The sequence below is a fragment of the Maniola hyperantus genome, chromosome 4, assembly GCF_902806685.2.
Source record: "Maniola hyperantus chromosome 4, iAphHyp1.2, whole genome shotgun sequence".
NCBI lineage: Eukaryota > Metazoa > Arthropoda > Insecta > Lepidoptera > Nymphalidae > Maniola > Maniola hyperantus.
Genome location: NC_048539.1, coordinates 245,967 through 260,223, shown reverse-complemented (window position 1 = coordinate 260,223; position 14,257 = coordinate 245,967). Strand labels below are relative to the sequence as shown.

General features: G+C 43.1%; 2 protein-coding genes across 2 annotated transcripts in view; one reads left to right on the top strand and one right to left on the bottom strand.

Moving 5' to 3' along the window:
• Nucleotides 1-1,034, bottom strand: part of Cad96Cb (protocadherin Fat 4-like Cad96Ca) — a 43,865-nt gene extending 42,831 nt beyond the window's left edge. The window contains exon 1 of the mRNA XM_069498140.1: nucleotides 733-1,034. The gene's annotated coding sequence lies outside the window, so the exon portion shown is untranslated. The remainder of the gene's footprint in view (nucleotides 1-732) is intronic.
• A 1,630-nt stretch (nucleotides 1,035-2,664) lies between these two features.
• Nucleotides 2,665-13,926, top strand: LOC117997087 (zinc finger protein 675-like). Its single transcript, XM_069498105.1, has 8 exons — nucleotides 2,665-3,404; nucleotides 4,474-4,596; nucleotides 4,729-4,973; nucleotides 5,302-5,421; nucleotides 6,086-6,186; nucleotides 6,593-7,040; nucleotides 9,005-9,042; nucleotides 10,585-13,926. Exons 1-8 carry the CDS (start codon nucleotides 2,827-2,829, stop codon nucleotides 10,666-10,668), a joined length of 1,737 nt encoding a protein of 578 aa, XP_069354206.1. The 5' UTR covers nucleotides 2,665-2,826; the 3' UTR covers nucleotides 10,669-13,926.
• Nucleotides 13,927-14,257: the final 331 nt, after the last annotated feature.

Sequence of the window (14,257 nt, the reverse complement as noted above, 5' to 3'; positions counted from 1 at the left end):
TTTTGAGGTACGGAACCCTAAAAATAAAATAATAATAGATAAGTAAGTATACATATAATTATTTTAAGGCCTATAAGTAAGCCTATAGGTACCTACTAATTAGTCCATTTCTACGCAGTGAATCAACCTACCTACCTATCAGCTAAACTTTCTCTGTATATTTTCAAAAACCATCCAAATTTTAAAATAATAGGGAAGTTTGGACTCCAGGCACTCCAGCACGAAGACAGAAGGACCCGCTCAAGGATCAAGGATTATCCCTTACATAGATAGCTATCATTTCCTGGATCTAGTTTCTGCCTTCTGGCCATAATATTCATTTCGTCAAACATTATATCAAACACAAAATAATAACGTAGGTAGCTCCTTTTTTTGGGAAAAATATCTAATTTAAGCCTATTTATTACAAGTTCTAATGAAATCTCAGATTTAGCTGTTTATTACATTGCCTGCGAATTCTTAAAAATTGATAAAAATAAAATCAAGTGTTCGTGGAATAGATCGTACCCACTCATATAAAATCAAGTGTTCGTGGAATAGATCGTACCCACTCATATAAAATCAAGTGTTCGTGGAATAGATCGTACCCACTCATATAAAATCAAGTGTTCGTGGAATAGATCGTACCCACTCATATAAAATCAAGTGTTCGTGGAATATATCGTACCCACTCATATAAAATCAAGTGTTCGTGGAATAGATCGTACCCACTCATATAAAAAACGTACTCACATAAAAAAAGAAGGTAGATTCAAAAATTATTGCAGACTCCTTCCAATATCCATGAAAACACGCACAAACACCGAATTTAGAGAAAATGATTTTTCATTTACCAATAAATAAATAACGGCAACATCAGTCAATGGAAAATGATTGAAGCATAAATTAGGAAAAACTTCACTTTATTTAACTTCAATGTATTTTCTCGCACGGCGCGTAAACAAAGGCGTATTATTTTAATCGAGTACGGATTTCCGACAGCACTAACGATCGACCTGCGCAATTCAATTTCAAACCACAACTGGTTTAGTTTGTACTTTGTAGTTTTGTACGTTGCAGTTGGAGCGAACTACGGTCATGGTTTACGAGCACGAAACCTTCTACTTACTTACTGGAAACGGCTCGGTTCACGTTTTACGTGCACTTGATGATTGTTTTACTAGTAACAAAGTACTATATACTGGATATATATACATTTTATTTTTATTAGTTTTTACTTTTTAACCGACTTCAAAAAAAGGAGGAGGTTCTCAATTGGGGTGTTGGGATTTTTAAATAAACTAGTAGGTACTTATATTTAAATGCGGGCCATGCGCTTGTAAAAATTTTGGCTAAAACTTAGGAGTTAGGATTGATATAAATATGAACTAAATAATATTAATGACATAATATAGATTAATTATTGGTCGTCGATGTTGGGATATTTAGAATTTATAGGAAAAATATCAGTAAAAAGAAAAACTTGGACGTCCTGTTTGAGATATATATTTGAAGATGGTGAAAAATGGGATTTAGCAACAATAGACAATTAACACCACTCCACTTATCATAAGGTATTTTGCCACTCAAAGCTCGATGAGGGGACCTATTCTTCAAATAAACAGCAACTTGGAAAGCATCTTGCCAGTATGCTTTAGATAGTGAGCTTTCAGCCAACATTGATCTCGCCTTCTCTGTTATTGTACGATTAGTGCGTTCAGCAACTCCATTTTGCTGTGGGCTATAAGGCGTTGTTACTTGGTGCTCAATCCCATTCGAAGAAAGGTAATCAGAAAACTCTTTATTTACATATTCTTTTCCTTATTTTTTATCTTCTAAAACTGAGGTAAAGAATAAATTTTTATTATTTCGAGCTCTAGTTGAAAAACAATTAGGTTTTCAAATAAAGGCTCTTAGAACCGATGGAGGAAAAGAATATGTAAATAAAGAGTTTTCTGATTACCTTTCTTCGAATGGGATTGAGCACCAAGTAACAACGCCTTATAGCCCACAGCAAAATGGAGTTGCTGAACGCACTAATCGTACAATAACAGAGAAGGCGAGATCAATGTTGGCTGAAAGCTCACTATCTAAAGCATACTGGCAAGATGCTTTCCAAGTTGCTGTTTATTTGAAGAATAGGTCCCCTCATCGAGCTTTGAGTGGCAAAATACCTTATGATAAGTGGAGTGGTGTTAATTGTCTATTGTTGCTAAATCCCATTTTTCACCATCTTCAAATATATATCTCAAACAGGACGTCCAAGTTTTTCCTTTTACTGATATTTTTCCGATAAATTCTAAATATCCCAACATTCGATGATTAATGACTACGTTTTTTCCTTCGATTTGTTCGTTGTTCGCAATTCAACATTTCCCGCGGTCCGCCATATCTGTCGGAATTCGGAAGCAAAGCAATCTAGATCTAGTAGATAATTTATGGTCGGAAGGATTCGAATTCGTGATTCGAAACCATAAATCTGTGAATGTCATCATGATTTCAAGAGATGAGGGCTCCCCAATTGTGTAGGAAATAATAGTTAATTCTTATGAGGGCTTACAAATTAAACTTGCTGCAAAAAAATATGACTTTTTAAATGCACTTTTAAATTGATAATATCTGTGGACTTTTTTAATCTATAAAAACACAAACGTCATATTTGGCTCTATAATTGTCTTTGGTAAACATTTGTCAAAAGAAGTAAAACTAAATACCTAGCTATTTTTTGTCTTCCTTTACTAAATCTAAGGATATTTAATAAATATAATTTAAATCAACAATGAGAATCTTTCACAAAAATCTACATCGGTGTGATGTTTCCATTGCACTCTAAGCATTTCTTGCAAAATGACTTCCACCGCAGTAAATAGCAGTTCAGAGATTAAGACGTGTTCACTAAAGGATGATGGGGCGCTCGGGGTTAAAAAAGAGACGGAGGTGATCGTGAAGCAGGAGATTGTGGAGTGCTTGGTGTGCCTGGGACGAAGCGGCAACTACAGCGAGCTGAACGCGACGGCAACTGCCGGGGGAACTTTGCTGAGCGATTTCCTGAATAAATTCACTCACGCAGGCCTCAACAAGGCACCCAACGGCTCCAAATATGTTTGTAAAACGTGCCTCAACTTAGTTAACATATTAGAACAAGCTGAATTAGAGTATTATAAAGCTAGAGAAGAATTTCACGCTGTGATCAGCAAGAACCCGCTCTTCGAGCCGTCGGTGACGAGCACGAACGAGCGAGTCACTCTAGAAGTAGTTAAGAATGAAGATTTAGACGTATATGTTAATAACGATTGTGATGATGACTCCGAAGATGAACCACTTGCTCTCACTAAGAAAAAGCGACATCGAAAAGTTGACAAGAGAAAAAAGAAGCCTCCCGTTGAGAACAAACGCAAGTTACGCAGCAAAGACAGTGCTGACAGGTAAACTACATTATTTTAGCATATTTTTAGGGTTCTCTACCCAAACGGTGCCAACGGGACCCTATTACTAAGCCTCCGCTGTTCGTCCGTCTGTCCGTCTACCAATGGGCTGTATCTCGTGAGCAGAAATAGGTAGAGAATAGGAATTTTCACAAAATGTGTATTTCTATTGCCGCTATAACAGCAAATAATGCCATATTCAGCCAATCACAATGTTGACACTATAGTTATGATTGATGCAGGGGTTTTTGCAACTGACCTGCAGGTTTTATTCAATATCTAGTGTACCCTAAGTTAAATACAAGATTTACAAATTGCCTCACTTTAATGAGTTTATTTCAATTCAATTCCCAATTATTGGCTTTTAGATGAGTTTATTTACTCACTAGCTTATGCTCGCGACTTCGCCGCGTAGACTACACAAATTTCAAACCGCTATTTCACCCCCATAGGAGTTGAATTTTTAAAAATTCTGTCTTAGCGGATGCCTACGTCATAATAGCTATCTACATGCAAAATTTCAGCCTGATCCGTCCAGTAGTTTGAGCTGTGCATGTTGTGTCAAATTAAATCATACTTAAACTAAACTAAAGCACCACCACAATCAAAGAAGAAATAAATATCAATGCTAAGAAACACAAGGCCAGGCTTGAAGTCCATGCAAATAGTGTGGCAGTGTCACTTACCACATGCAGCAGAGTTAATAGGCTGAAAAGAGCCACAATAGAAGAACTGTCTTGTGCACACTAAGGCCAGCGAAAGCATTATGAGAAGAGTTTCTCGATGGAGTGACCCATTCCCAACCCTGAATGCACTCATAACAATCTGATTAAAGTCCATTCAATGACTGATTGCAGATAGCTTTGAAATATCAAACATTAAAAAAAACTAAACTAAAATAACTCGTCTAAATCTATTGCTATTCCTATCATAATGTTGCTTGCGGAAAAACATAGCACTAGATTTAGACCTGTTAATTTAGTTTAGTTATCAACTTCATCTTCATGGATTCATTGCCGCATCAGCTTGCTAGTCCTTTGAGCATTATTCAATAATATCTTATTTGTAGTGCTTGGGAGTGTGGAGAGTGTGCAGAGAGTGGAAAGTGCGGCGGCGAGGCGGCTCTCACGGCCCACATGCTGGTGGCACATCTCAACATGCAGAAAGTGAAGAAGGAGGAGTCACCTGACAGGTCATATCTATACATACTCTATACTAATATTCAAAACACAACCAAATTTTAGATCAACCTTTCACTTTTATAATAAGGGTACTGATTTTGAATAAATTATTTGAATTTAGAATTTTTTGAATTATGTTTCAGATCTCAAAGTCCCAACATGAACTGTCTGGAGGAGATGTTGAAGCTGGAAGTGGACACGTTTGATGACGATGATGACGACAGCTCCATCTACACCCCGGAGCCCATCAGCAACGGCAAGCAGAGGGCCAGGCCGCTCGGCCGCCCCAAGAAGAAGACCTTCAAGAGCATCCCCGGCAAGAAGAAGAAGAAGGACCCCAAAGTGATGCACCAGTGCGACCAGTGCAATGCTAGATATACATCAATAGGTAAGCAATATTTACATTCAGTATATCATTTCTAGGGTCCCATACCCGAAGGGTGCCAATAGGATGCTATTACTGAGCCTCTGCTGTCCGTCTGTCCATCCAACCATCTGTATGTCTGTCAGCTGTATTTTGTGAACCGTAATGATAGATATTGAAGGGATAGATAGGGAAGATATTGAAACTTTCGCAGAATGTGTATTTCTTTTGCCACTATAACATACAGTTCAAAATGGCCACTATCAAAATAAAAAAAAATAGTATTTCCTGTACGATGGTACAGAATCCTTCGTGTTCGACCGTTTGAGTACAAAATAAGTAAAAATTGCAGTTCGTCTGGAGCAACACAAGTCAAAGCACGACGACTCCAAGCCCCCCTACATCTGCGAGGTGTGCGGCGCGCACTACAAGCACAAGAGGGCCTGCGACATTCACGTCGCCTTACACAAAGGTATTCACAAGGTGTTACACAAAACTTCGAGTCGACTTACGTGATTAGTCGAAGTAAATTCCATTAGTTTTGAACCTGTCTGGGGTTCTTATTTTAAAGGGTCTCTATTCGCGATGCGTTACGAATGAGACTGTGCGATGCGCAGGCTGCGGCCCGCATGGAACCCTGTGCGGGGGCCTGAGGTGGCGCGCGGCGCGCTTTCTTTTGGCTTTGCATAAAACGATCCATTTTATTCGAGACGTCAGCGAGGGCTGTTATTGAAGTCGAGGTTAAAATGAATTTTATGACGGAGTTTATGCATCGATAAATCACCCATTACGCAGGTACAATCGGTGATTTATCAATCTGGTCTGAGGCCATTTAATGAGACGCCAAATATGTAGTTCAAGGTCAGAGACCCTTTGACGTGACACCAACAACTGTAGCTCACATGAATAAAGTACCAGGAGAGCATACGAGCATAGGAGGCTAGGTTCAGGCACTATAGAACTTTCCATACAATACTTTAATGTAAGAGAGTATCAAAAGCAGTTTCTGCTTACATCCAGCATAACTTTAGGAGCATGAAAAGTGAAATATATTATCAGCCAGTTGTATGATATTGGTGTTGCAGGTATATTGGTGTTGCAGGTATATTGGTGTTGCAGGTATATTGGTGTTGCAGGTATAAGCGACTGGAAGTGCGAGGAGTGCAACAAGCTGTTCCCGTCCAAGGGCGCCCTGCAGAGGCACAACAACATACACACGGGCAAACTGAACTATCAGGTGAAATTATGGCATTTTGAAACCACTTTATAGATATGTGGCGGCGCGAGTGTTTGTAATCTGTGCAGCTGCGCATGCGGGATTTATGTACAATTTTGACTTCATAATAATAATTGTTACTATTTTGTCTGGGCCTACCTATCACTACCCATATTATAAATGCGACAGTGTGTTTGTGGGGTTGTCCTTCAATCACGTCGCAACGGATCTGCGTGATTTTTCATTTGTTACATGTTACTTGGGGAGTTACAGGGGCTACTTTTTATCCCAGAAAATTCCCATGAAGAGTTCCCATGGATTTTTTTAAATCTAAATCCACACGGATAACGTTGCGGGTATCAGGGAAAATTTATATTGAGTACTAAATACTGGGAAGACATGTGAGGTCGTGCGGTGGTTGTTGCAGTGCGACCTGTGCGGCAAGTCGTTCATCCACACGTCGTCGTTCAAGATGCACAAGCTGTCGCACTCGGGCGTGAAGCCGCACTCGTGCGACGTGTGCGGGCTGGCGCTCATGACGCGCTCGCACCTCAAGCGGCACAAGCGCGTGCACTCGGGCGAGAAGCGCCACGAGTGCGCCGTGTGCGGCAAGCGCTTCAGCGAGCGCTACAACCTCGTGGCGCACGCGCGCGCGCACCAGGGCGCGCCCGAGGCCGCGCACGCCGCGCTGCCGCGCCGCCGCCTCTTCCGCTGCGCCTTCTGCCCCGAGCGCTTCGAGCGCCGCTACATGCTGGAGCGCCACGCCGGCGCCGCGCACGGCCGCGCGCTGGAGCGCCCGCCGCCCACGCCGCGCAACACCATGAGCAAGCTGCTCAAGGCGCAGGCGCAGCGCCGCGACCACGAGCCCGCCGCAGGTAACTACCGCGTCGCATCGCCAGTGCCACGGGTGCTTCGAGCGCCGCTACATGCTGGAGCGCCACGCCGGCGCCGCGCACGGCCGCGCGCTGGAGCGCCCGCCGCCCACGCCGCGCAACACCATGAGCAAGCTGCTCAAGGCGCAGGCGCAGCGCCGCGACCACGAGCCCGCCGCAGGTAACTACCGCGTCGCATCGCCAGTGCCACGGGTGCTTCGAGCGCCGCTACATGCTGGAGCGCCACGCCGGCGCCGCGCACGGCCGCGCGCTGGAGCGCCCGCCGCCCACGCCGCGCAACACCATGAGCAAGCTGCTCAAGGCGCAGGCGCAGCGCCGCGACCACGAGCCCGCCGCAGGTAACTACCGCGTCGCATCGCCAGTGCCACGGGTGCTTCGAGCGCCGCTACATGCTGGAGCGCCACGCCGGCGCCGCGCGCTGGAGCGCCCGCCGCCCACGCCGCGCAACACCATGAGCAAGCTGCTCAAGGCGCAGGCGCAGCGCCGCGACCACGAGCCCGCCGCAGGTAACTACCGCGTCGCATCGCCAGTGCCACGGGTGCTTCGAGCGCCGCTACATGCTGGAGCGCCACGCCGGCGCCGCGCGCTGGAGCGCCCGCCGCCCACGCCGCGCAACACCATGAGCAAGCTGCTCGAGGCGCAGGCGCAGCGCCGCGACCACGAGCCCGCCGCAGGTAACTACCGCGTCGCATCGCCAGTGCCACGGGTGCTTCGAGCGCCGCTACATGCTGGAGCGCCACGCCGGCGCCGCGCGCTGGAGCGCCCGCCGCCCACGCCGCGCAACACCATGAGCAAGCTGCTCAAGGCGCAGGCGCAGCGCCGCGACCACGAGCCCGCCGCAGGTAACTACCGCGTCGCATCGCCAGTGCCACGGGTGCTTCGAGCGCCGCTACATGCTGGAGCGCCACGCCGGCGCCGCGCGCTGGAGCGCCCGCCGCCCACGCCGCGCAACACCATGAGCAAGCTGCTCAAGGCGCAGGCGCAGCGCCGCGACCACGAGCCCGCCGCAGGTAACTACCGCGTCGCATCGCCAGTGCCACGGGTGCTTCGAGCGCCGCTACATGCTGGAGCGCCACGCCGGCGCCGCGCGCTGGAGCGCCCGCCGCCCACGCCGCGCAACACCATGAGCAAGCTGCTCAAGGCGCAGGCGCAGCGCCGCGACCACGAGCCCGCCGCAGGTAACTACCGCGTCGCATCGCCAGTGCCACGGGTGCTTCGAGCGCCGCTACATGCTGGAGCGCCACGCCGGCGCCGCGCACGGCCGCGCGCTGGAGCGCCCGCCGCCCACGCCGCGCAACACCATGAGCAAGCTGCTCAAGGCGCAGGCGCAGCGCCGCGACCACGAGCCCGCCGCAGGTAACTACCGCGTCGCATCGCCAGTGCCACGGGTGCTTCGAGCGCCGCTACATGCTGGAGCGCCACGCCGGCGCCGCGCACGGCCGCGCGCTGGAGCGCCCGCCGCCCACGCCGCGCAACACCATGAGCAAGCTGCTCAAGGCGCAGGCGCAGCGCCGCGACCACGAGCCCGCCGCAGGTAACTACCGCGTCGCATCGCCAGTGCCACGGGTGCTTCGATACCCGCCATGTAATGCAAGTGCAACAGGTAATATTACCGAACCGTGCTGCGAGTGCAACAGGCAATATTGCTGCCATGTGCCGTGAATGCAACAACTAATGTACCCGCCATGTACTGCAAGTGTAATAGGTATTATTAATTCGTGCTGCGAGTACAACAGGTAATGAACCCGCCATGTCCTGCAAGTGCAACAGGTAATATTACCGATCCGTGCTCTAAGTGTAACAGGTAATATTACCGCTCTGAGCTGCGAATACAACACATAATACCTAACGGCGCCTTCGGTATAACAAATCATAATTAAAAGCATAAATATAAGCATAAAACTTTTCATAAGTAATTTGATTGATTTTTAAATTTCTCTCTGCAGATGGTGACAGCAAGTTAAACCGCAGCCCGGAGTCCAGAGCTGCCTCGGGGTCTAAACTGCAAGCGGCACTATGTAAGTCATGTATTTTATTTTGAAAAAAAAAAAAACCGGCGAGTCAGACTCGCGCATCCCCTTATCTCCCATGGTCTCACCAACCAAAAACTCGATTTTCGATTTCAATTTTAGAATTTTTTTTTGAATCTGCATTGCTCCAAAAACGCAACCGAATTTCTGATTATTTTTTGCACAATTTGTATTATTACTTACTATCTATACCATCAGCAGCCATATATATTCCTTATCATTTTTATTTTAACAATATGTTTGAACAGACATAGCTCCAAAACGCAACCAAATCTTAGATCAACCTTTACTGAGTTTATGCAAACAACTAGAGCTTACTTATTACACCATCAACAGCCATATCTATTCAACTCTTTTTTTGAGCTCTATATAAGCAGATTTTTTTAACCAGCATTGCTCCATAACGCAACCAAATTTTTAGTAAGTTTTTACATAATTTGCATGTGTAAGACTAGCACTTACAACAGACATTTTTCTCGTCGTTTTTTTTTTTGCATATATTTTTGAAGGGCATAGCTCGAAAACGGAACCGAATCGTGATCAGTCCTTATTCGGTTTGCATGAGCACAACTAGTACTTACTTTCTATACCATCACCAGCCATATCCATATTATCATGTAATTTTTGGTAACGATAACGCGTCTTTCAGGCGCCATAAATACTTATGACAACCACTCAGGGACGGCAGAGTGGCATATTTAGCTTTAGAGAGTTGCCCTCTATCCTCTGAACCCAACAAAATCCATATCGGTGATGCTTACCAAATTTGTTATGACCCGCCGGACCATTACGAATGCCGACCATCCATCTGGGGGAAAGATGAACTCGCAATTCCGAGTATCCACCCAGGGGGGATTTTAGGGGATCCACGGAATAACCTGTAAATATGAGCAGTTTGTCTGTGATGATATATAGGGCATAAATTACATTAGTGATATAAGGACGCTACGAAAAACTATTATAAACACAATCCAATACCAATAATGATTTATTTGCCTTATATGTACTTGTAGTTATAGTGATTTAGTATCTTTCAAACCTGCAATGTATAGCACGCAAAATTGGGTCAATGCCCCGCTTACGACGCACCATTGATCCTGCGGCACTTATCTACGCAGCGTTCGTTGACCTCTAGCATCAGTCAGATATTTCATTTGCAACACATTGCAACTTTTAAAAATATAGAATTTTTATTTATTTTTTCACTTTTTTTTTGTTGTGGTATCATAATATCAGTGATCATTAGTATAAGTTCCGCATATTGCTAAAGGCCGGCATTTTAGTGACGTCTGCACTAGACTGGAGTTTCGATCTGATGGTATATTTTTATTTCGCCAAAAATGACGTCATTTCGATATTAATGAGACATGGTTACGGCGTAATAGCAATTTGCGGGATTTATAAACCTTTCTTCGTTTTTGCTAGCGTTATAATTACACCGTGTATATTGTTGTGGCATGTTGTTTCCAGCGGCGGAGGGCGGCGCGGGCGGGGAGGGCGCGGCGGGGGCGGTGTCCGCCATCACGTGGGCGGGCGCCTACGCCGCCGAGTTCGGCCTCAGGCCCGACTACTCGCACTGATACTACCCCACTACGGTCTACACGGCTGTTCTGCCTACGGGCGTTTGTGCACCCATTCTTGAAATCACGGATTCCGTAAAAATACGTATCGTATATAATATGTTTCTACGGCTATACTCACGTATCCAGTCGACGTTAGCCCGACTAGTTTCGAACCCATCCGGGGTCCTTTATCAAGGGGGTCAGTTCGCGCACGCGTCGCGTATCAGACTGCGCGACGCGCGTGCCGCTGTCCGCACATTGTCTGTAGTAATTATCGTTTTTGTTAACGGTAAATATGCGGTAATGTTTTTATCACACACGTGCGCTAAATATCTGTTTTACAGTTCTGACAGCGATGAAATAAGAACCATTTTACGGGCAAGTGTATTTATGGATCATGAAATTAAAATGTGGCTGTAAAATACAAAGCATAATTATGTTTAGAAAATTTATTGTATGGATTTAGGTTTCTTAAAAATCCCATGGAAACTTTCCACTTTTCGGGATAAAAGTAGCTTATTATATCTGTGTCCGGGATGTAAGCTATCTCTGTACAAAGTAGTTAATGCCTGCGGCTTCGTCTATGTGAATTTACATTTACAATTCTGTGGGAACTCTGATTTTCCGGGACAAAAAGTAGCCTATGTCCCTGAATGTAAACTACCTCTGATCCCAAATTCAACAAAATCGGTTATACGGATAGGCCGTGAAAAGCTAGCAGACAGACAGACACTTTCGCATTTATAATATTAGATATTTTTATTATTTTTGCTTCATCTGTGCAATACTTGTTAATTTTATTGAATTGGGTATTTGACTACATCAAAAATAAATTATTTCTCAGTGATTATTGAATAGAGGGTCTTCCAAAATACGTAAAATCCACTTCCTATGTTGGTTTTAGGTGTAATAACCATTTTAAATTATCGATTAAACTAAAAAAAAACGACTTCAATAACCACAAACACTAAAAGTAAAAAATAATTTAATTTATTACCCAATATTTTATGTATACAAGAGTTATTGTAGTTCTGTAGTAATATTTTTTGGAGCCGGTGCCAATTAGCCGCACGAACCCTCTATCTACTCTTCATATTGTTTTGTGACTCCACATTGGCACCTCATTGGCACCGACTCCAAAAAACAAAAAATATTACTATAGAACTGCAATAACTCTTGTATACATAATATATTGGGTAATAAATTTAATTATTTTTTACTTTTTTGTGTTTGTGGTTATTGAAGTCGGTTTTTATTTTTTTTTGAATTTTTTTATTTAACAATTTTTAGTGACCCCATTGTACTAAAATATGATATCATCATGATCATCCCATCACCGGCTCACTACAAAGCGCGGGTCTCCTCTCAGAGTGAGAAGGGTTTTGGCCATAGTGTACCACGCTGACCATGTGCGGATTGGTAGACTTCACACACCTTTGGAGAACTCTCAGGCATGTAGGTTTCCTCACGATGTTTTCCTTCACCGTTAAAGCAAGTGATATTTAATTAATTAAAACGCACATAATTCCGAAAAGTTAGAAGTGTGTGCCCGGGATCAAACCCCCGACCTCCGATTAGAAGGCGGACGTCCTAACCACTAGGCTATCACTGCTTCTGCTAAAATATGCTATGCCTGGTTAAAAACCTACTGTTTACAAAGCTATTACACTGATCGCGAGCAATTTACTCTTATCCGTTGAGGAGTTCCATTCTCCATCTCCGAAGATATTCATCAGATCTTTACCAAATTAAAACGGGACCACCTCTGAAGTATGTCCTACTTAACTAAAAAAGAATCATCAAAATCGGTTTATAATTGACGGAGTAATCGCGTAACAAACATACAAAAAAAACATACAGTCGAATTGAGAACCTCCTCCTTTTTTTGAAGTCGGTTAAAAAAGCACGTCAAATGATTGTGACGTCACACACCGGTATTCCATAGAATCTCGCATACTAAGCGCGCGTTTTGACGTTTGATAAAAAGTTACTGATGTGACTAGTTGTCAAATACCGTATTATTATTTAACGGCTAATGAATTAGATGTCCGCCGATCTGCACTTGGCCAGCGTGGTGGACTGTGGCCAAACCCTTCTCATACTGAGAGGAGACCCGTGCTCTGTAGTGAGCCGGCGATGGGTTGATCATGATAATGATGATGAATGAACTAGAAGATATTACTATGTCATTACAAAATGCATCACTAATTATTATGAAAGTTGCTAAAGTCTACCTACAGAACAACTGAGCCACTTTTAAAGGCTGAAATTAATTATTATTATAATTAATCTATCTGTAATCTTCCTGTTATTACTAAATTAAGTTACTTACCTATATGTAATAGCAAGATTGTTATTTGTCAATAAAAACCGGCCAAGTGCGAGTCAAACTCGCGCACCGAGGGTTCCATACTGCAGTCGTATTTGTTCGACATTTTGCACGATAAATCAAAAAGTATAATGCATTAAAAACTGTTTTAGAATGTACATGTTAAGCCATAAGCCCTTTCATATGATATGACAAACAAAAAAGTGACCATAGTGGTAAGGACAAAAAATAATCATTTTGTCACGTTCTAATAAGAGCATAAATGCATTAAGCTATCTAGCTCTAACAGTAAGAGTCATAATAGGGCTACTACAGGTATTTGTTCTGAGTTGTATTGTATTTTTTGACAAATAGAGACGTTTCGACAGATTATAGATAAATTGAAAATTACTTCGGCCGTAATTCATTATGGCGCTATGAACATATGGCCTCATCAGCTACGGCCTGTAATAAAATTGTATATAACAATAATAAAATATAATTTATATATCAATAATTACGTAAGCCGATTATTATTAATAAATATGACATTATGACATGCAAAATAGGAAATAAGATATTTTTATTTTACTCTATATTGTTTTTAAATTTTAAAAAGTAGTTAAAATAATATTTTTCTACTCCCATAGACTAATTTATATGAACACTATTGTATGAAATTAGGTGAAATTAGTTAGGTAAATTATAAGTCCCGCAAATTGCTAATGCGCGTGGCCGCCATTTTAGTGACGTTAGCACTACCTAGACTGAAGTTTCGAGCTGATGGTATATTTTTACTTAAATATACGTCAAATTATGTCATTTCGATGTTAATGAGACATGGTTCCAGCGCAATAGCTATTTGCGGGACTTATGCAATAAGTTCAGGCACATTGCTAACGATTTCTGAACACAAGTTATAAAAGCGTTCGAATGTTCAAAATGACTGGATCTGTAAAGTATAAGGCGACAATGGGGCCGATTCTCTAGTACACAATCTCTAAACTAAACTAAATTAACAGGTTTAAATCTAGTGCTTTACTTTTTCGCAAGCAACATTATGAAAGGGATAGCAATATATTTCGACGTGATATTTTAGTTTAGTTTAGAGATTGTGTACAAAGGAATTAGCCACATTATTATGTTTTAGCATGTACCATATATTTAAACGTAATTGAAATAGTGATATTAAAAGTAATTAATTAAATAATTGGTTGTATTATTTTCCCCTTTAGAGTAAACAGGGCAGATCTGCTTAATCTTTTTTTTTAATTAGGTACCTATTCAAAAATTATTATT

What these genes read in the sequence shown, in the direction of transcription:
- LOC117997087 (XM_069498105.1), top strand. Translation starts at nt 2,827, where the DNA reads ATGACTTCCACCGCAGTAAATAGCAGTTCAGAGATTAAGACGTGTTCA. An exon ending in AGCAAAGACAGTGCTGACAG is followed by an intron (nt 3,405 to 4,473) that starts GTAAACTACATT and finishes TCTTATTTGTAG; the next exon opens with TGCTTGGGAGTGTGGAGAGT. An exon ending in CGACCACGAGCCCGCCGCAG is followed by an intron (nt 7,041 to 9,004) that starts GTAACTACCGCG and finishes TTCTCTCTGCAG; the next exon opens with ATGGTGACAGCAAGTTAAAC.